Source organism: Pongo pygmaeus, chromosome X (genome assembly GCF_028885625.2).
Source record: "Pongo pygmaeus isolate AG05252 chromosome X, NHGRI_mPonPyg2-v2.0_pri, whole genome shotgun sequence".
NCBI classification, from domain to species: domain Eukaryota; kingdom Metazoa; phylum Chordata; class Mammalia; order Primates; family Hominidae; genus Pongo; species Pongo pygmaeus.
Window position 1 is genome coordinate 129,010,582 of NC_072396.2, and position 21,125 is coordinate 129,031,706.

Sequence of the window (21,125 nt, forward strand, 5' to 3'; positions counted from 1 at the left end):
ATATCTACAGAAAATACAAACATTAGCTGAGCATGGTGGCATGCACCTGCGGTCCCAGCTACTCTGGAGGCTGAGGTGGGAGGATCCCTTGAGCCCGGGAGGTTGAGGATGCAGTGGGTCATGATTATGCCACTGCACTCCAGCCCGGGTGGCAGAGCAAGATCCTGTCTCAAAAAAGAAATCATATGTTGAAATCGAATCCCCAATATGTTGATGTTAAAAAGTAGGGCTTTTGGTGGGGTGATTAGGCCATGAGGGTTCTGTCTTCATGAGTGGAATTAGTGTCCTTATAAAAGAGGCTTCAGGGAGCCTGTTGGCCCCTTCTGACATATGAGGACAAAGCAATAACGTGCTGTATATGAAGAACAGGTGCTTACCAGACACCAAAATCTGCTGACACCTTGATCTTGGACTTCCCAGCCTCTAGAAATGACAGCAATCAATTTCTGTTGTTTATAAATTACCCAGTCTAAAACAGAGGTGATGGCAGACTAGGAAGACTCCTAAGAGGTATCTTTGACTCCTCTCCCCCTTTTCCCATATCCCATCTAGCCAGACCCCAAGTCTTGCAATATTATTAACCTCAAAAAAGGTCAATGTTTTAGGGGAAAGGCTCTCTCCCCTCACTAGATTGTAAACTCATTAAAGGCAAGGTTTTTATTTGTTTTGTTCTCTGTTGTAGCCCCAGCAACTAGAAGAGTGTTTGGTTTAAGGTAGGCACTTAATAAGTATTTGTTAAAATTTGATGAAACTAAAATAAATTCATTATATTATTTATGATGAACTGTTTTTCATTTAAAGTATTTGCATTATATACTTTCTTATACCCTCAGATATCACACCAATTTTTTTTAACAAAATGGAGAAGCAGATGTTACTGTTTATTTGCTTATCTGTTCACCAAAGGGGACAATTCTTTTTGAGCTTTCTTGTTCTTTAAATAAAATACTCAGTACCACACTTTCACAATTCTTGCAGACATATTTCAAAGACCTCAAGACTTAACCAGATCTTATCTTTTGCTTTTAAAGCTACAAAAATTTTTGTGTTATGGAATTAATACAGAACCAGCTGGATTCTTCTAAAGGGAGATGTTTAGTAGCACATCTTTTTGATACACACATACACACACACACGTGCAGATACACATTAACACCCTGATAGAAAATAAGAATAATTGACAGGAAATTTATTTTCTGCTGTTTTAAATATATTTCATGCTTTTAGTAAAATAGACAAGTATCTATTAACTTGACATGGTAATGGAAATATTTGTTATGATTCACTGGATGAGTAACTTTGCAGTGAATGAAGTTGTTAAGAACTTGTGTTCTCTCTTGTTCAAAACCATACATCTCTGTTTTAAATATAGTCAGTATAGGGAAGTGTATAAGTATATGGTGAGGGAGGGCAAAATGATGGATACAGAGATTTCACTAAAATTTAATTTTTGTTTGCTATACTCGTATATTACATCAATCAACTCATTTTTAAAAATTCCCTAAAACATATTTAGATTCACATTTGCATTGCTAAGTAAATCTTCTCCATACTAAAATCAGATTTCATCTCACCTATGGTGAAACATTCTTTCCTTATAAAATGAAACAAATTATATTTGCCTATGGTTTTATTTTGAAATGAAACTGAGAATAGTCAGTCGAAAAGCATGTTTAAAAATAATGCTGCCGCCAAAGTAACTAGAGACTGTATCACACTGATCTCCAAAGTATTGTTCTTCACTGCCTAAGCACAATAGACTTATATTTTTACTCTCAACATGTAAAACATATTTTAAGACTACAGCATTCTCTTTCATGTAAATTTAACATATTCCACATCCATCATGTGGTGTAGGCTGAAAAGCTTGGTTGAGCTTGGTTAAACAGGATTTATAGGTCATAGATTAGTTCTACAGCGTCTTTTCCTGTCTTAAAAAGAATCTTTAAATCTGTGGCTGAAGATAGATTTTTGCTAACCTCCGTGCTGTTAAAGGATTAAAGCATGAGATACTGTTGGATCTAAGCACTGCATATGTACATTCTGAGATTTTTTTTTTCTCCAGTCATTATTGAAGGAAAAAATTTAGTCTCTATTTTTCCATTGCAAATGTTCTAGAAAAAAACTACTTATAAATGTTAGGTAGATTTTAGCAGTGCTGTATAATAAAGACATATTACTGCTGCTGGAGAACTTACATTTATTGGTTAATATTTAAAGGGTATTTTTCCATAAATAAATTACTGCAATCACTATTAATGAGTATTTCCTCCAAATGATTCTTTTTTCCCTAAGATAGACACTAGCTCTGGAAGTATAGTAACACACATTGGTCATATAAGTTTCATTTCTGTTTCCATTCCTTGCCAAAATCTCCTTTGCCAATGGCCCTGGCTCTTCTTTTGTAAAAATAACCCTGTAGACTCCATTTAATTGTCACATTGGCCTAAAGCCATCAAGGGCAGTTAGCCTCATACCAAGCTACAGCCATCTGTCAGAATATGCTAAAAATCAATGAAGATGGTTACTTGCACTTTCCTGCCCCGGCATGATTCCTCCACACAATTCTGATTTGTCTTTGTGAACTGAAGTGGTCATGTTAATCCCAACACCAGGTTTTCTGTAGTATTGATAATCACAGCAAAACCTTTGAGTAAGATTCATTTTGGTAAATAGATCATGATTACCATCCATTATCATCATTCTGAAAAAATAATTACCATCTAACATCAGGCCAAGCAAAATTAGTTGTCTTGGCCAAAATTTATCATGAGTAATAGAATACCAAGTAGACTCTGAGTTAGGAATTTGAATTGGGGGACAGCAAAGAGAGTAAATAAGAGTAAACAAAAATGGCTGCAATTCCACTTAAAAGCGAGCCTGGATGAAGAGGCTGAGAAGCAAAGGGAACTATTCCAGTGCTCTGCAGCAAGGGGGCTGTGTTTGAATTCCTGACAGAAATAAGCACCTCTTCAATTAATTGGGTGTTAAAGGCAGGTCAATCTACTTGCACATAATTTCGTGGATAGAATGAAAAAAACATTCTATAGAAAAGAAGGAAAGCAGTCAATCATGATTGTGAGAAGCTAGAAAGGAATAAAGCCAGTGCCAGGGGATGGACATGGGAAGAAGAGAAAGAAAGGAAACTAAAATGAGGGTGCAAATTTCATGTGCGGTATGAAATAATACTTGTAACAACCTTATAAAGTGAGTGTTATTAACCCATTTTTAAGTTCAAAAAACTGAAATTCAGAAAGGTTCAGTAATTTGCCTAAGCTCATAGAGCTAATAAGAAGCAGAATGGGACTTTGAACCCAGTTCTATTGTTTTCTTTCTTTTTTTTTTATGTTTTAAACATTTGAGAAAATATTTAGTCTCACTAATAATAGCAAATGCAAACTCTTAACCAGTCTTGCAGCATTTTATCAAGCAGTCACAGGACTGTGCCACCAAAGCCATATGATACCTTTGGGATTGAGGCTCATGCCACAGGGAAGAAAAAGAGACTTTCTAAAAAAAAAAAAAATCAAAGAATAAAAGAACGAAAGGATCTGCAAACTCTAGTATATCTAAGGATGGGCCTCTGGATAAGGAAGGATAATATGGAAGTTTAACAGCAGGAATTTTAGCATGAAATTTAGATTTCTGGCTCATAGCTTGAGAATGATAGGTTTTCAATTCCAGAATGGTTGTCTCTCATTAGTACTAGAAAGAACATGCTTGCTCACAGAGTTGCCAACCTGGTCAAGAGTATTTAAACGGCAAATGAAGGAGAAGGGAAAGAAATAATAAAAAGAATAGTGCCTAATATCACTTAGATAACTGGTGACTACGCACAATTTTGATTGTGATATGTTCTTCCCAGAATGCCCTTTCCTCCATTTTTCACTTAACATCACCTCATGATTTTAGAACAAAATGATTTTTAGGCCATTTTCTCGGGGAAATTTCGACTTTCCTCCCTTCTACCTACCTCAACACTTCCTTAGTCTCTACTATTCCTACCTTGGTTAGATCTAACCCCCTCCAAGGGTTCTTACCTTTGGATTACTTAAATATAACAAAACACTTGTGATGGTACTGTTATTTATTTACCTTTGCTTCCCCTACTACAGAAAGTCAGTAATGCATAGTGGTTGAATATGAAGATGTTAGACCTACAGCCTGGGTTCAAAACCTGACCTGGATCTGTCATATCCTACCTGTGGGATTTTACAAAGTTCCTTAACCTCTCTATACCTCAGTTACTTCATCTCTCAATTGAGGATGGCAACACTGAATAGTACGTACCACGTGGGCACTAGCATATGGATTAAAGAAGTTGATTCATAAGGGCTTAGAATAGTGCTTTGCATATAGTAATGCTGTTTAGCATAGTTAGCTATCGTTATTGTTACTAGTACTAAACCATATATTTCTGGAATACAGGGATTCTCATTCCTCATAGAAGCGGCAGTGCACCAGGAATAACTAGTAAGTGCTTGCTGAATGCCTCGCTGTGCAGGACACACGCAATAATCCATAGACTGGGAAGTATATGTGAATACTGGATGTTTTTACAGCAGATTAAAGCTATTGTGTCTCTCTGAATTGTAGTAACTCTGAATTCATCTACTTGCCAGCAGGTCTGTGCCAGGCTATTATACTGAATTGAAAATAATAATATTTATTGCACACTTTCTATGTGCCTGGCTATGAGTAGACATTTTCATATATTATCTCATTCAGTTCTGAAAACAGCCCCATGAGGTAGGGTCTGTCATTTTTGACACAAAACAAACAGGGAAATTCAGGTCTATGGAAGTTATGTAATGTGTCTAAGTTCACAATGACATAAGTAGTTTAGTCCAGGGATGTTGGAGTACATATGCTGGCACACATCACCCAGCCTCTCCATCTTTGGCAATGTGCCCATCTTTCCAGGTTGCAAAAAACACCCTGCCCCCAAAATATAATCTAGACATTGGGAATTTTGAGAAGAAGGCTTGGAGAAGGAGATAGCAAGGCTGACGTCTGAGTAAGGGAAGGCTCAGGGCAGGGCCCAATCCCCAGTGTACTGGGTAGACAGGGCATTGTTTTTCTGAATAACAGAAGGCAGGCAGCAATGCACAAGCTGTTCTGAAGACTGATCACAGGGCAGTCTTAAAAAGCCTCACAGGTATGTGTCGTCAAAATGTGGGAGGGGGGGATGGTTGTGATGATTTGGAACATGGTGGTGAAAGAGTATATTCTATTTATTTATTTAGAGACGGAATCTCCCTCTGTTGCCCAGGCTGGAGTGCAGTGGCGTGATCTCGGCTCACTGCAACCTCTGAACCACCCCCACTCCCCGCCGGTTCAAGCGATTCTCCTGCCTCAGCCTCCTGAGTAGCTGGGATTACAGGCACCTGCCACCACACCTGGCTAATTTTTGTATTTTTAGTAGAGACGGGGTGTCACCATGTTGGCCAGGCTGGTCCGGAACTCCTGACCTTAGGCGATCCACCCGCCTCAGCCTCCCTAAGTGTTGGGATTACAGGCGTGAGCCACCGGGCCAGGCCAAGTGTATTCTATTTAAAAGCATGCTAAGAGAGGAAGTGGAATGATGTTGTATATGTTTACTTTGAGGAAATCATGAATGGAAGGGTAGAAATACCTTTAGTTAAATAAAGATAGCAATAGGGACAAAAAGTAAAATAATCTCTTGTGTTATGATTATTGCTATTATTATTACTAATATTTACGGAGTGCTCATTATGTTCATGGCTGCTGTAAGCACACTGCAATTAGGAACTCATTTAATGCCCACAATGGCCTTGTGAGCTAGGTTTTACTATTATCCTTACTTTACAGATGAGAAAACCAAGACATGGTGATGATAATTAATGTGCCCAATGTCACATGACTAATAGGTAGTGGATTGGAGAGTCTATAATAAGACACTTGGCCAGATGGAGACAATGGATGCTGATTTTCAACACAGATCACAAAAGTGTCATAGGAGGAAAGGGTAGTAAACATGAGTGATTTCAACTCCATAAACATCTGCTAGTTGTATCAATTTGCAAAATGCAAATATATGGCAAGTTCCCAAATTTTTGTGTTAATGACTACACCTCCCAAAAGGTAGAGAAAATAAGGAAACTTGCCTCTCTGACTGACTTAGAAAAAGAGAAACTGGTGAGTCGAAGGTGACAGGAACCTTTAGAGGAAGTGAAGTATTTTATCTTAGAGTCCATAAGTACCTTATAAGGCCCAAATCCCAGACTTTAGGAAAAGAGCTTGCTGAAGTAAAGTAGGTACAATTTCATGCCCTGAGACACTCTAATATGGATATGAATTAAGAGAGTTGGGAAGTTATTATATTATATTTTATTTTTTTTAACCTGTTGAAACCAGTGTGTCTATACTGGGTGTTATCCATTCACATTCAGTTTGGATTTCAAAAGAACAGGTACCAAAATAAAGGGATAAAAACCAAAAATAAGTAAGTTTAAGAGGGCATGATGAAAATAATGCTAAGAAGAATTATACCCCAAATGAGCCTGAGGCTTGAGAAAAAAACTGCTAAGATGACAGAAAAGTGCTTTTTAAAAAATATATTTAAACCAAGAAGAGCAAGGGTAGGAGAGACATGCAACCCATGAAATTGTTATTGGATGGCCAATATCTGAGAGGCCTTCTCAACTACTCTACTAGTTTTCTTTGTGAAAAAGAATGATGATAGACTTGAAATGGTAAAATCAATATCAGTAACCATAAATTGAATCTAAAATAGGCAAAGCAGTCATTAAAAGGCATTTGGCTGTTCTATAATAAATGAATTAAAATTCTATCCCAGAGTGGTGAGAGGTCTTAGAGATTGGATTACCCTGTCACAGTTGCTAAAGTTTTAGCAACTGTAGTGTGGTTGAAGTGTGACAGGAGACTGGAGACAGAAAACATTGGCTTTAGTTTTCAAAATAAACAGGAAGCATATGGAATCCTTAGACTAGACCAAGAAACAGGTTGATTAAATACAAAATTCTAGAACAGGTTAATAAAAGAACAATTTGTGAGCGCTTAGGAAAAAAGTAGTAACCATAAGAAAGCAGTATAAATTCTCTAAGCACAAGTTATGTTAGACAATCTCATTTCATTTCTATTTTTGACATGGTTATTAGATTGGAAGATCGGTAAGAATGTAACAGCAAGGCATTTAACAAGGTCTCCCATAATATGGCTATGAACAAGATGTGGGTTGTTAGTAAAAGAATGTTGCCTAATAGATAAATGTCACCAGTGGCATGCATAGAGATCTGACCCTAATCTGGTCCCATGTAACATTTGTATCGATAACTTACATAAAAAAGAGGGAAGCATACCTAACAAGCCTACAGATGACATAGTTCTGAGAGCAAAAGCAAATAGTTTGTATGGTAGAATTAGAACTCAGCAACCTCTCTACATGCTAACAAGATGAAATCAAATCAGGCCAAATCAAGGCTCCAAATATATTTCCACTGGTATCTTCCATACCAAACACAAAACTGAAAAAGAATCAACTATGTACTTATAGAATAAACAAAACGTGGTTTAGCTTCAGAACATGTTAAAAAGGCTTTGGGGTTTAGTTTCCAGTGTTCTCAATGTGTACGGATAGTGTCATGTGGCCACCAAAAAAGCTGATACTGGAGTAGACAGCATTAACCAAAATACATAATTAGAACAAGAGAGGTGGCTAATTGTTGGTCATAGCATAAAATCCTCAGTGAATCAGTCAAAATGCCTGACTGCTGAGAGTCCTATCTAAGGAACATCAAATCTGCTCGCGGTCCTTCCTCAATGGACAACCTTAGATGGCCATGTTGTTGTTTATTTTAATCATATGACTTTTCTCTCCCTGTAGCCTCAGTTGACTGTGAGAATAATTGCCAGGGCTTGCCAAAAAACTGAAACACAGCCTGCTATAAAAGGGATGAACTGGGCTAATCAAATTCCCTCTTAGGGTTTTGAGCCTACAGTGACCAAGATAATAATGCAGTTAGCAATGGGACATGCAGCTGAAGGGATGAGGTGAGAGGTGTGAGGAGGTACTCTTGGAGTCATGTGGTACAGTGGAGAAAAGACATTGTTATGAGATAGTAGAAACTATGTGGTAGACAAAATAAATATTGAGCTGATGGAAAGAAAAAGCTATTGGACAAAGAAACAGAGAGGAGCAAAAATGCAGGGAACTGCTGAGTCTTATTAACGCTAGAGATCTACAGGCTTTGCCTTTCCTTTGAGGACTGACCAGAGTTTCCCGTGTTCTCAGGGACTGACAACACATACACTGAAAAGATGTTCTCAATTACTCGAGGCAACCTGAATGTCTCTGGCTTCTTGCAACCAGAGAGGCTAATAAGAACCCACACTTGCATTCAGCCTTGAACATTACATTTCAAGAGCAGTTTGGACAAACTGGAGTGTGTTCTAAAGAAAGAGACCAGGAAGGGAGATTTGAAACCAATTAATGTGAGGAACAGGTTGAAGGAATTGGGGAAACATTTAGCACAAAGAAGAGAAGACTCAGGAACAGTGAAGGGCTGTCAGTTGTAAGGGGAATTTTACTTATTCTGTGAGACCCTAAAATTAGATTTGAGAAAAATGGGCAGAGTTAAGAAGGGGTAGATTTTGGTTCAAAAAGAACCTGCTAGTAGTTGTTTGAGGTAGAGTAGAATAACTTAGGAATAAGTCAATTACCTATTTTGGAGATATTTATGCAAAGGCTAGTGGCCACTTAGTAGGGATAGTAATGTTACCTTTCAATTGTGTAGTGCCTTACAGTATATGAGGCACTTCGTACTACGTTAGCTTGATTTTCCTAATTAGGAAGACAGGCATTTGTATATTCATTTTTACAGATGAGGAAGCTGTGGCTCAGACAGGTTCTGTTACACAGTTCATGCATAAGTTCCTGGATACCCACAGTTACTTTTATTGACTACATGAGAAATGAACATTTCAAAGGCTATATTTGAACAATGCTAGTTGATAGAGCTAATAACGTTTCTGGCTTTTAAAAAATCATCATTGTGATGCTAAATATATGTTCAAATGTACTAAAAAGGTACTCTGTTCACTCTTACATGAAAACTTATGTTCTTCTCTGCGTCTTAAGAAACTGAGACCAATTAATACATTCCTTGCATAGATACAGAAGGTCCGTGGGTGCAGTTTGTACAAACATGCCTAGATGTACATTTCAAATAAGAATAATTTTCTCTCTCCATTTGCCTGAACCCATTCCTCACTCTCTCCCAGATTTCCTGCTATTTAGCTTCATAGATGAAAGGAATGTGTTTGCTTGTCAGAACTGCTACTTAACCATATTGCCCTGCTGTTTCCTCAGCTCTCTATCACTAAGCTCTGCAAATGAATTAAAAGTAAAATGAGGAACTAACCACTGTTTGAAAACTTCTTGAAGAAGATATACATCGTTCTTTGCATTTTACCCTTTACTCACCTCCCCCTTTCAATTAAAAAAGAAATAAAAGAAAAGAAAATAAAAGATACAGAGCCGGGCACGGTGGCTCACGCCTGTAATCCCAGCACTTTGGGAGGCCGAGGCGGGCAGATCACAAGGTCCGGAGTTCAAGACCAGTCTAGCCAATGTGGTGAAACCCTGTCTCTACTAAAAATACAAAAATTAGCTGGGCGTGGTGGCGTATGCCTGTAGTCCCAGCTACTCTGGACGCTGAGGCAGGAGAATCATTTGAATCCAGGAGGCGGAGGTTGTAGTGAGCCGAGATCTTGCCACCGCACTCCAGCCTGGGTGACAGAAGGAGACTGTCTCAAAATAAATAAATAAATAAATACAGAAACCCTATCACTAGTACAGTTCTAATTGGGTTATCTTCACCATAGGTGCTGACTGCTATATTTTTCTCTTGGAATATAGCAGAAATCACCCTTTATGAAACCATTTAATCTGGTAAGTGATGGATGATACTGTTTCCTGGACATGGGCCATAGTACTTCCAGTTTGTTGATGGTGAAATATTCTCTGATGCCATGGGTAGTATTTAATTTAATATGCTGCTAAACAACAAAAATAATAACAACCAGTCTCATGAGAGTTGACTAGTCCTTCTCTTTCCATTCCAATTCCCAGAGATCAGATTAGAAGGTGATACCAGACATTGTTTATCAAGTAGTATATTATACCCATTTTTTACATACAAATGTCTTTAGAAAAAGTTTCTGTAAATTGGATAGCTATAGGCAGAAGGAAACTGGACTCCTATCTCTCACCGTACACAAAAATTAACTCAAGATGGATTAAAGACTTAAATATAACACCAGAAACAATAAAAATACTATAAGACAGCCTAGGAAAAAACTCTTCAGGACATTGGCCTAGGCAAGAAATGTTATGACCAAGACCTCAAAAGCAAATGCAACAACAACAAAAATAGACAAATTTGACTTAATTAAGCTAAAAAGCTTCTGCATAGCAAAATAAATAATCAACAGAGTAAACAGACAACACACAGAATGGGAGAAAATATTTGCAAACAATGCATCCAAGAAAGGACTAATATCCAGAATCTATAAGGAACTTAAACAAATCAACAAGAAAAAAATACCCAAAAATTCCTGTTAAAAAGTGGGCATAGGACATGAACAGACATTTCTCAAAAGGTGCTGTATAAGTGGTCAACAAACAGATGAAAAAATGCTCAACATTACTAATTATCAGAGACATGCAAATTAAGACCACAATGAAATACCATCTCATACCATTCAGAATGGCTATTATTAAAAAGTCAAAAAACAACAGATATTGGTGAAAATGTGGAGAAAAGGCGATGCTTATACACTGTTGGTGGGAATAAAAATTAACACAACCTCTGTGGAAAACAGTATGGCGATTTTTAATAGAACTTCCATTTGATTCATCAATGCATTTCTGGGTATCTACCCAAAGAAAAATACATCATTATATCAAAAAGACACCTGCATGCATGTGTTTATCACAGCACAATACACAAGAGCAAAATCATGGAATCCACCTAAGTGTCCATCAATGAATAATTGGGTAAAGAAAATGTGGTATATATACACCACAGAGTACCACAGAGCCATAAAAACAAAATCATGTTTTTGCAGCAACATGGATAGAGCTGTAGGCCATTATTCAAAGTAAGCTAACTCAGTAACAGAAAATCAAATACCACATGTTCTCATTTATAACTGGAAGTTAAACAATGGCTATTCATGGAAATAAAAATGGAAATGATAGACCCTTGGGACTCCAAAAAAGGGAGGATGGGTGGAGAGTGAGAGTTAGAAAATTACCTATTGGGTACAATGTTCACCCTTTAGGTGAGGGTACGCTAGAAGCTCAAACCTCACCACTGCACAATATATCCATGTAACAAACATGCACATGTATCCCTGAATCTATAAAAATAAAACAAAAATAAAAGCTTCCATTGTAGAACTAAATAAGGCACACACAAAAAAACAAGGGGAAATCCTTGAATTTCAAAGAAAATAGAATGCTATGTTTTATTAGTTAGTGTTTTTCTATGTCAATATAAAGTTGTAATTTTTGATTTAAGAAAGTGACTAGAAATGATGAATAATTTCTTCATTAATTGTATCTAGTGCTAAAATATATCATGATCAAGGGACCTAGAACTGCAAAGAGTAAAACTTTTATCATGACAAAGCTCTGAGGAGTGAATCTAGAAATCTAAACATGTGAAGAAAAACAGAGGCAAACTTTTTTGCTCAAAAGACCAAAAGCTTCATCCTAAAGGCAGAATTTAGTTTTTAAACTTACACATATACTTCCATTACACTTCCATTTTTAATGTTTGAAGGCAACTTATTTTTTCAAAAAATCTTACAATAAATAAAATAGAAATGATCACTCTTCCTCCAGTTGTGTTTGGGTTTTCTTGTAATACTGCAGTTTTTTAAAACAAGGGACAATTGCCTTTCACTTTGAGGCTGCAGTGACAACTTAGATAATTGCTTTGTTTTATGTTTTTGTGGATATGTGACAGTGGGGTGTTTATGTATCTGCGGCTTCATCTTTTCACGTGTATCTGCTTTGGTCTGTGTCTGTGGCTGGATCTAGATGTGTGTGTCTGTTTGCACATCTGTGCCTGTGAAGGAGTCTTCCTTTTTGCCCATGCATCTGGGTGTGTATCGGTTTGTGCAATTGTGTGTCTCTGCAGATGTGTGTGATGAAATGAGTTTCTGCAATCAGTGGAACCATCCTCTGCCAATACTTAAGTTTAGTGGGATCAATAATAGCTCAAGTACCTGGTCTCCAATGGTATGTTGCTGTTCAAGACCCAGCTGTTATGCAGATGGACTGAATCCTGCGTGCTGGTTGGGGGAGCTGGAGCAGCTGGGCTGGGCTGGCTGCGGGTAGTCATTGATCTCCTCTGAAGAGAGTCAGCTGCAGGGGGTGGCTTCCTGGCACAGGTGCAGGCATGAGGAGGCGGAGGTGGCGGTGGGAGGGGTCTGAAGGTGAACTGGTTATGTGGGCTGCTCTGCATATCTAAAGAGGAGAGAAGAGAAATATAAATTAGAGACTTACTCTCCCACTTGGCAGTCAGGGAAACCAGCATGACAGACTTACCAGGATTTCAGATAATAAAACCTGTGGGGTGAGGGAGGTTGTTTTAAGTTCAGTCTATCTGTAAAAATGCCACTTAACTTACAAAAGCACGTGCAGCATGCTTATGAAATGTAAAACATTCACAGTTGCATTTACATGTAAATTCTTTAGGGCTATAGCAGCTAAAAAGTAAATGAGGCCGCCTCACACCATTTGTCATAGTTTCTGCTACTGAACAAATAAATCATCAACAAGACACCAAGTTACAGAACAGAAGTGAGCTGATTTCCATCAGTTGCAAAATTCTCACTTCAGAAAATGCTAGTAAAAGGCACAAATTTGTTGCAAGGAAAATCATTCAGCACTTCAAATAAAAATATAAGGCCACCTTCTGGCTTACCTCAGGCAGGAAAGGATGTGAGCTTGCCTATACAGGAGCAAATCCATATTTTAGAAAAACAGCTCACGAGTGTGTCACTTGGCTGTGTGAAACTAATCTCTTTGCCAGCACCCCAACTAGAGTGCTGCTTGTAAAAGGTAGGCTAAAAGAAGTTTGTTCAAGTTGTTATACATATTTCCATGGTCATGCAAAGCACAGTCTGCACCTTTTTCCCTTTGCCACACCTTTCTGGGAGCTCTGCCATGTTAGCAGCAGCTTAGGCAGCAGGGAAACAAATTTTTTTTTCTGCTTGTTTGCAGAGGGGCAGCCTGGGACAGCGGTCCTCAGACTTCTATTGTTGCTATTGCTTGGTATTTTTCCATTGTTTTCCTGGCAGGCACACATAAAGACAGTGAGTTAGAATTTGGCCCATGAGAAATACCTCAATTAAACCCCTTTAAAAAGAAATCACTATTGTAGCTGATAGCCACCTCTCTTCCACAGGAGAAACATAATAGACGTCAAGTGATTTCTTGTAACACCAGCACGTTCTGGATAAACTTTGTGGACAGCATGGCTTTGTCCCACCTCCCAAATGACTGAGAGTTGAAAAGCAGGAAAACGCCAGAGGCTTTCGATGTCTAGCAAAGGGCTCAGCTGGTTTGTGCTGAGGCCCACTTTGCAGTGGCTGATCACAGAAAAAAAAAAAAATCACTTCTTTCAATCTTTTTACTTCACACTTGAATTTTAAAGACATTGGCATGGTTTTTTATTTTTAAAAACGATATTACTCTCCCAAGAGCATGACAAATTCTTGGCTGTATTTTCTAGCACAGGTGGCTCTCCCTTTAAATAAACTCACTATATGAAAATCTGAATTGTACAAAAGATAGATAGAGAAGGGAGTGGTGATCATTCATTTTATAAAAAGGATTCCTTTAGATGGTCAGCTATCCTTGTATATTTTAAAATAACTAAAATGTTTCATGAATTTCCTAAATCACCCCCATTATTCCAGGCCCAGCTCAAATCCCATATCCACTAAAAAAAATCATCACAAATACTTAACATCTCATGAACTTTTTTTAAACCTCTGGGCTCATACTCATAACCATAACTAGAAGTGTGCTTTCCATTTTGGGGACTCAAAGAAGCATAGAATGTTGAAACCCAAAGGACTTTGGAGATGCTCTCATTTTGCAAATGAGAAAACAGGTCCAGGGACACTTGGCAAGTTAGTGGCATGGCCAGGACTAGAACTCACATCTCCTGACTCTCTGGCTAATGCTCCATTCCTTGTATTGCAGATCTCTGTAATATGAGTTCTCTTTTCCTTCATAAGATTTAGAGACAAAGAATTGTCCACATTTTCTTGATTTTTCACTTAGGTTTATTATGTCTGCTTCTCTCTTTGACCATGACTCCTTAAATGTAGAAAGGAAGGCAGTGTGGTGTAATGGTATGCAACACAGCACAGTGGAAAGAGGAGAGGACTTGGACTTGGATGCATGGCAAATCTGGGTTTAAGTCCTGCCTCTATCCTTTAGAAGCTTTAACCCCTCATTTGTAAAATAAGGATAATAATAATAATCACTTTTCCTAACAATTAAATTTAATTCATGTAAAATGTGCTTGAATATGCATTTTATTACTATTTCTTTATTGAATGTAATAAAAGTATAAAAGCATAAAATTATAAGACTGGAAGAAATCACAGGGATCACCTAGTTAAGTCTGCCTCTCTCCACTCGCCATTTTACAGATGAGAAACCCAAGACCCAAAGAGGTGAACTGACTTGCTCAAGGCCATTCAACTTGTATACTTTTTCCTGCCCATGCCAGATGATTTCTTTACTCTTTTTCTGTACGTGTTTTTGTAAATTAAGTGACATTTTAACAGATAGACTGAACTTAAAACTCTCCCCCACCCCCACGGGTTATGTTATCTGAAATCCCAGTACTCTGCCCAGCACTCTTTCCATTATGCTATTTCGGAACATAAACATGACTCTCTTCTGTGACTTTAACATTTACTGTTTTTGCCATAAATTTGATCCCTGAGTTGGCAATATTATAGCATCCCCATCATATCCTATGTGTTTTGCCTTTTCTCCCAAAATAGACTGCATGTTTCTTAGAATAAGGTTTCCTTCTACTTCTCCTGTATGCTGTATGACATTGAGCAAAGTACTGGGTACAGAGCAAGATCTCTAAAATCTTTTGCTAATAGAAGAGGGTTTGACTGGATCATGGGACCCAGATAACCACCTTCTGTGTTCCCTTTGGCTCTCATTCTGATGTAGTCACTGGCTATCTATTCAATTGACAGAGAAGTAGGTTTTCCCCTTGAAGATCTTAGTGGAATGCCTCTCAGAGCCATGACAAAGGACAATGATACTCTGAAGAAGGTGCTTAAAATGATGCCCCTTCATGATGTGAAAAAAGCACCAGTGACACACTACAGATCTACTGTCTAACGCCACGTGTGGGAGAGCACTTAATGACCCAAGGGAAGGGAGGCAAAAGGTGGGAGTCCAAGGTTATAAGAAAAAGAGGAGTCAATTTGAGGTCTTGTGCTCAGAACCCCTCTAAACAACATGCATGACATTTACTAGCTTAATCAGTAGGGGTTTCTGTCAGCACAGTTGTGCAAGAGAAAGGGTTTCTCTTCAGTACAGTTGTTCAAAAGAAAAAGAATATCTCATTGACATCTAGATTTATTGCCTGCTAGATTACCTCAAAATCTTTGCAACTCTATTATGAAAAATATAAAAATTTTACTTCATTGAAAAGTGCAATCATAGTATTATTATAACATTTCTGCTGCAGGTAGAATGGCCTTGTCTAGTCATTTAGATTATCTATGTATAATGTATATCCATATACATATATGGATATTTTGATTTTCATCTATTTTACTGTGTATTTTTATTTCCACATTTCAAATATGTGGAGGTTTCCCTACTAGTTCATATTGTCTTTAAACGCTTTCACAATATTGGATTGTTGCACTGAGTGGAATACAACCAGACCGTAAGCCTTTATGAAATGCAAATGATCTCAGATTCATTCTTTTTTTCACCTCAGGAAAAAGATGGGGAATGCACTTGTTCCCTCCCAAATGAAGTAATTTAATCCTGGGGATCCATGAAATGGGATTTCCCAACATTAAACACTAATGAAAAATACATTAGTGTTCAGTGTCAGAAGCTCTAGAACACCAATTCTAGGGGTTTGAGAGTCACATACACTCACTTCCAAACGTATCTGGCAACCATACACTTCTGTGCCCAAGAGAGAGAGGAAGGGAGAAGGGGGGAGTGGTGATTATGCAAATGTAGATATCCAGACATACTTACAAAGCTTTCTGAAAATAAATTAAGTTTTCAAATGGAAAGGTCTAATTCACATAATATACTTGGATAGTAGCCAGTTTCAGGTTTGAGGTCCTAAAATAACTTGGTAAGATAATTTCTCAGGAGCAAAATTCCTCCAAACTGTAGATCTGAGACATTTTAAGTGTGGCAGAGCTACTAATAGAAGTATAAGCCTTGAGAAACAACATTGCCTCTGTCTCCAAAAGGTAAGTGCAAGAAGAAACATGTCACGTATAGTTTTTTTTTTCCTTTTCTTCTCTTTTTGCCAATAAACTTTACTTTGGATAATGTGTTACAGAAAGTTTTCACAAGAAATTAGAGTATCTCTGCTCAGAAATACTGTGGCAACTTATCAGAGTGTCTATTGGGGTGTTTTGTCCCTTATATTTCATTAACATATACAGTCAGTTCGGCTACAAGAGAAAGCATGCATTTCTGCAATTCACTGCACTATGCAAAATCACACATAACCAAAGGTTATGGAAAAAATGAAGTTAGGGATGCAACATTCACAAACATAATCAGTGACACATTAAAAAAAAGGAATCTAATAAGAATGACAGCATAGTTTTTCATATATTAATGGTTAAGGGATACACGAATGCCATACCAAATATGACACTTTATCTTGTGAAAGTGGGTGTCAGAAGGGTCGCAAATTGTGAGTTATTGTGAAGTGGTGAAAAGGAAAGTTATCTGATTAGGACGGAAACTTCTAAATACCAGATGTGGATGGGACAGGCTCCTATCCACATGTGGTGAGTTGAAATAGCTGATGGATATTTCAGGTATATACATGTGCCCGTTTTGTGTATTCTTATGCAGTTCATTCTGCTGTATGCAGTTTTCTGCATTCATCTAGTGCTTTTAACAGATGGAATTGTGCATATGCAAACGCAAAATTTGTCTTAAGTTCAAACTGTTCTCAAACATCCCAACAGCAAAGGAAAAAATTAACCTTTATAAAACAAGCACTGTAGCAGCACTGGCTGTACATGCAAAATAATTTTCGGTAGATGTTAAATATTGTCAGTATTACAGTAATGCCAAATAGACAATTTTTCTTGAAAAATTTGACCAAAGTAGATACATGGCTGGCTTTTCTGAAATCCATGTACTAAAATGATCATTCTTTTCTTTAGTGACACTGTGACAATACCTTCCCTAAATATGTGTTTTTCCAAGGTTACTATGCAGTGTACGTTGTCAAAAGGTGCACATATATTCCTGTAGCTCTAGAAAAAGGTCACGGAGAGTCAGAAATCATGTCTGTACTTCCTGGTCTTAGTATGTGTTTCATCATCTCCTTGGCCAAGGGGAAGGGTAGCTCCACAATTCTTTATCTACAACTATGGAATCAAAGAATCTCTGAAAAATGAGTTTGTTTTCCCCTAACTCATTGGGTGGCAAAACCTGACCTGAAATGCTTTGAGGATATTTATGGTCTTTACTTATTTATCTAATTTCATAAATTTTGGTGGCAAAGCCTGACCTTAAGTGATATGAGGATATTTATAGTCTTCATTTATTTATCTTATTTTGTGAATTTTCTTACATTTAGGTATGAAAATATTAATGCATTTTATTAAGGGGCGCTGGCCCATACCTCACTCTGCGTGAGTGTATATATAATATACAGTATATGTACAGCAGCACCTTTGTAAAATTTGAAAAATTCTAAATTCTGAAAAAAGTGGACCCCAAAGGTTTTGGATAAGGGATTATGGGCCTGTATTAGTATTTAACCACCTTCCTGAGCTCTTATGAGGCAATATTAATAATGCCTCTGAAGACCATATAATCTACATGTGCAAAGAACATCAGGGCACCAAGAGTTATTGCCATACTACTTATGTCAAATCTCTCAAGGCCAGTTAGAAGTCTTTGGTTCCTGAGGTTGCTTTTCTGAGCTGCCCTCCCCTTCTAGGCAGGAGTAGGGGGTAAAAGGAAACAGGCTTAAAAGAAAGAGAAGATATTTTCTTATTAATATTAACTATTACTACTAACTCAAAATGTCTGCTACTACTTACTGGTATTTTACCTGTCACAAAGCTTTTGTAACTTGTGAGCAGGTAGTTTTAAGATTTGCATGTTATGGCTAATATCCATTAACTTCATAGTGCTCAATGATCATCAAATTAGACTTAAGTGTATCTGGCTGTTCTGTTCTCAACCTCATAATTATTATTAGAGGCTCAAAAGAATAAAAAGGTAAGAAAAATGGTTTTCAGAAGAAAATAATACAGTTTATCACTTTTCTGGCACAAATAATACTGCTTTAATATTAATATACCAACATCCTTTATTAAAAGAAGATTTATCAGTTAAATAAACCATTGGATTGAGAATGGAAATAAAGTCCATTCGATAGGTAATGCTTAATAAATACTTATGTATAAATGGGCATGTGCATGAGTGACGCACAGACAACAACAGAAAGAGTCAGAAGGAGAGAAAAATTGAGAGGAGATATCACAACTAAAGCAGATGACTGAAGGAGAACAGTCACAGAGGCTCTGGGGGAAAGCTAACAATAAATTACAATGTTTTCTAGTTTCCATGGGCTCAACCCAGTTCTGGATTACTGCATTCTGCATGGCTTCCACAGCCCTGGATACTATTTACTGTTTTTCAGATTGTCAAGTACATACCTTTGAGGACTTTGTTTATTTATTTATTTATTTATTTATTTATTATTATACTTTAGGTTTTAGGGTACATGTGCGCAATGTGCAGGTTAGTTACATATGTATACATGTGCCATGCTGGTGCGCTGCACCCACTAACTCGTCATCTAGCATTAGGTATATCTCCCAGTGCTATTCCTCCCCCCTCTCCCCACCCCACAACAGTCCCCAGAGTGTGACGTTCCCCTTCCTGTGTCCATGTGTTCTCATTGTTCAATTCCCACCTATGAGTGAGAATATGCGGTGTTTGGTTTTTTGTTTTTGTGATAGTTTACTGAGAATGATGATCTCCAATTTCATCCATGTCCCTACAAAGGACATGAACTCATCATTTTTTATGGCTGCATAGTATTCCATGGTGTATATGTGCCACATTTTCTTAATCCAGTCTATCACTGTTGGACATTTGGGTTGGTTCCAAGTCTTTGCTATTGTGAATAATGCCGCAATAAACATACGTGTGCATGTGTCTTTATAGCAGCATGATTTATAGTCCTTTGGGTATATACCCAGTAATGGGATGGCTGGGTCAAATGGTATTTCCAGTTCTGGATCCCTGAGGAATCGCCACACTGACTTCCACAAGGGTTGAACTAGTTTACACTCCCACCAACAGTGTAAAAGTGTTCCTATTTCTCCACATCCTCTCCAGCACCTGTTGTTTCCTGACTTTTTAATGATCGCCATTCTAACTGGTGTGAGATGGTATCTCATTGTGGTTTTGATTTGCATTTCTCTGATGGCCAGTGATGGTGAGCATTTTTTCATGTGTTTTTTGGCTGCATAAATGTCTTCTTTTGAGAAGTGTCTGTTCATATCCTTCACCCACTTTTTGATGGGGTTGTTTGTTTTTTTCTTGTAAATTTGTTGGAGTTCATTGTAGATTCTGGATATTAGCCCTTTGTCAGATGAGTAGGTTGCAAAAGTTTTCTCCCATTTTGTAGGTTGCCTGTTCACTCTGATGGTAGTTTCTTTTGCTGTGCAGAAGCTCTTTAGTTTAATTAGATCCCATTTGTCAATTTTGGCTTTTGTTGCCATTGCTTTTGGTGTTTTAGACATGAAGTCCTTGCCCATGCCTATGTCCTGAATGGTAATGCCTAGGTTTTCTTCTAGGGTTTTTATGGTTTTAGGTCTAACGTTTAAGTCTTTAATCCATCTTGAATTGATTTTTGTATAAGGTGTAAGGAAGGGATCCAGTTTCAGCTTTCTACATATGGCTAGCCAGTTTTCCCAGCACCATTTATTAAATAGGGAATCCTTTCCCCATTGCTTGTTTTTGTCAGGTTTGTCAAAGATCAGACAGTTGTAGATATGCGGCGTTATTTCTGAGGGCTCTGTTCTGTTCCATTGATCTATATGTCTGTTTCAGTACCAGTACCATGCTGTTTTGGTTACTGTAGCCTTGTAGCATAGTTTGAAGTCAGGTAGTGTGATGCCTCCAGCTTTCTTCTTTTGGCTTAGGATTGACTTGGCGATGTGGGCTCTTTTTTGGCTCCATATGAACTTTAAAGTAGTTTTTTCCAATTCTGTGAAGAAAGTCATTGGTAGCTTGATGGGGATGGCATTGAATCTGTAAATTACCTTGGGCGGTATGGCCATTTTCACAATATTGATTCTTCCTACCCAGGAGCATGGAATGTTCTTCCATTTGTTAGTATCCTCTTTTATTTCCTTGAGCAGTGGTTTGTAGTTCTCCTTGAAGAGGTCCTTCACGTCCCTTGTAAGTTGGATTCCTAGGTATTTTATTCTCTTTGAAGCAATTGTGAATGGGAGTTCACTCATGATTTGGCTCTCTGTTTGTCTGTTCTTGGTGTATAAGAATGCTTGTGATTTTTGCACATTGATTTTGTATCCTGAGACTTTGCTGAAGTTGCTTATCAGCTTAAGGAGATTTTGGGCTGAGACAATGGGGTTTTCTAGATATACAATCATGTCATCTGCAAACAGGGACAATTTGACTTCCTCTTTTCCTAATTGAATACCCTTGATTTCCTTCTCCTGCCTAATTGCCCTGGCCAGCACTTCCAACACTGTGTGGAATAGGAGTGGTGAGAGAGGGCATCCCTGTCTTGTGCCAGTTTTCAAAAGGAATGCTTCCAGTT

The 21,125-nt window shown here is 37.8% G+C and overlaps 1 protein-coding gene across 2 annotated transcripts in view; it reads right to left on the reverse strand.

The window, feature by feature from the left end:
• TENM1 (teneurin transmembrane protein 1) overlaps window positions 1–21,125 on the reverse strand; it is a 498,370-nt gene that overhangs the window by 352,705 nt on the left and 124,540 nt on the right. For both annotated transcript variants that reach the window (XM_063659976.1, XM_054472526.2), the window contains exon 2: window positions 12,280–12,520. In XM_063659976.1, coding sequence (XP_063516046.1) covers window positions 12,280–12,518 — 239 coding nt within the window. In that variant the 5' untranslated portion in view covers window positions 12,519–12,520. The remainder of the gene's footprint in view (window positions 1–12,279; window positions 12,521–21,125) is intronic.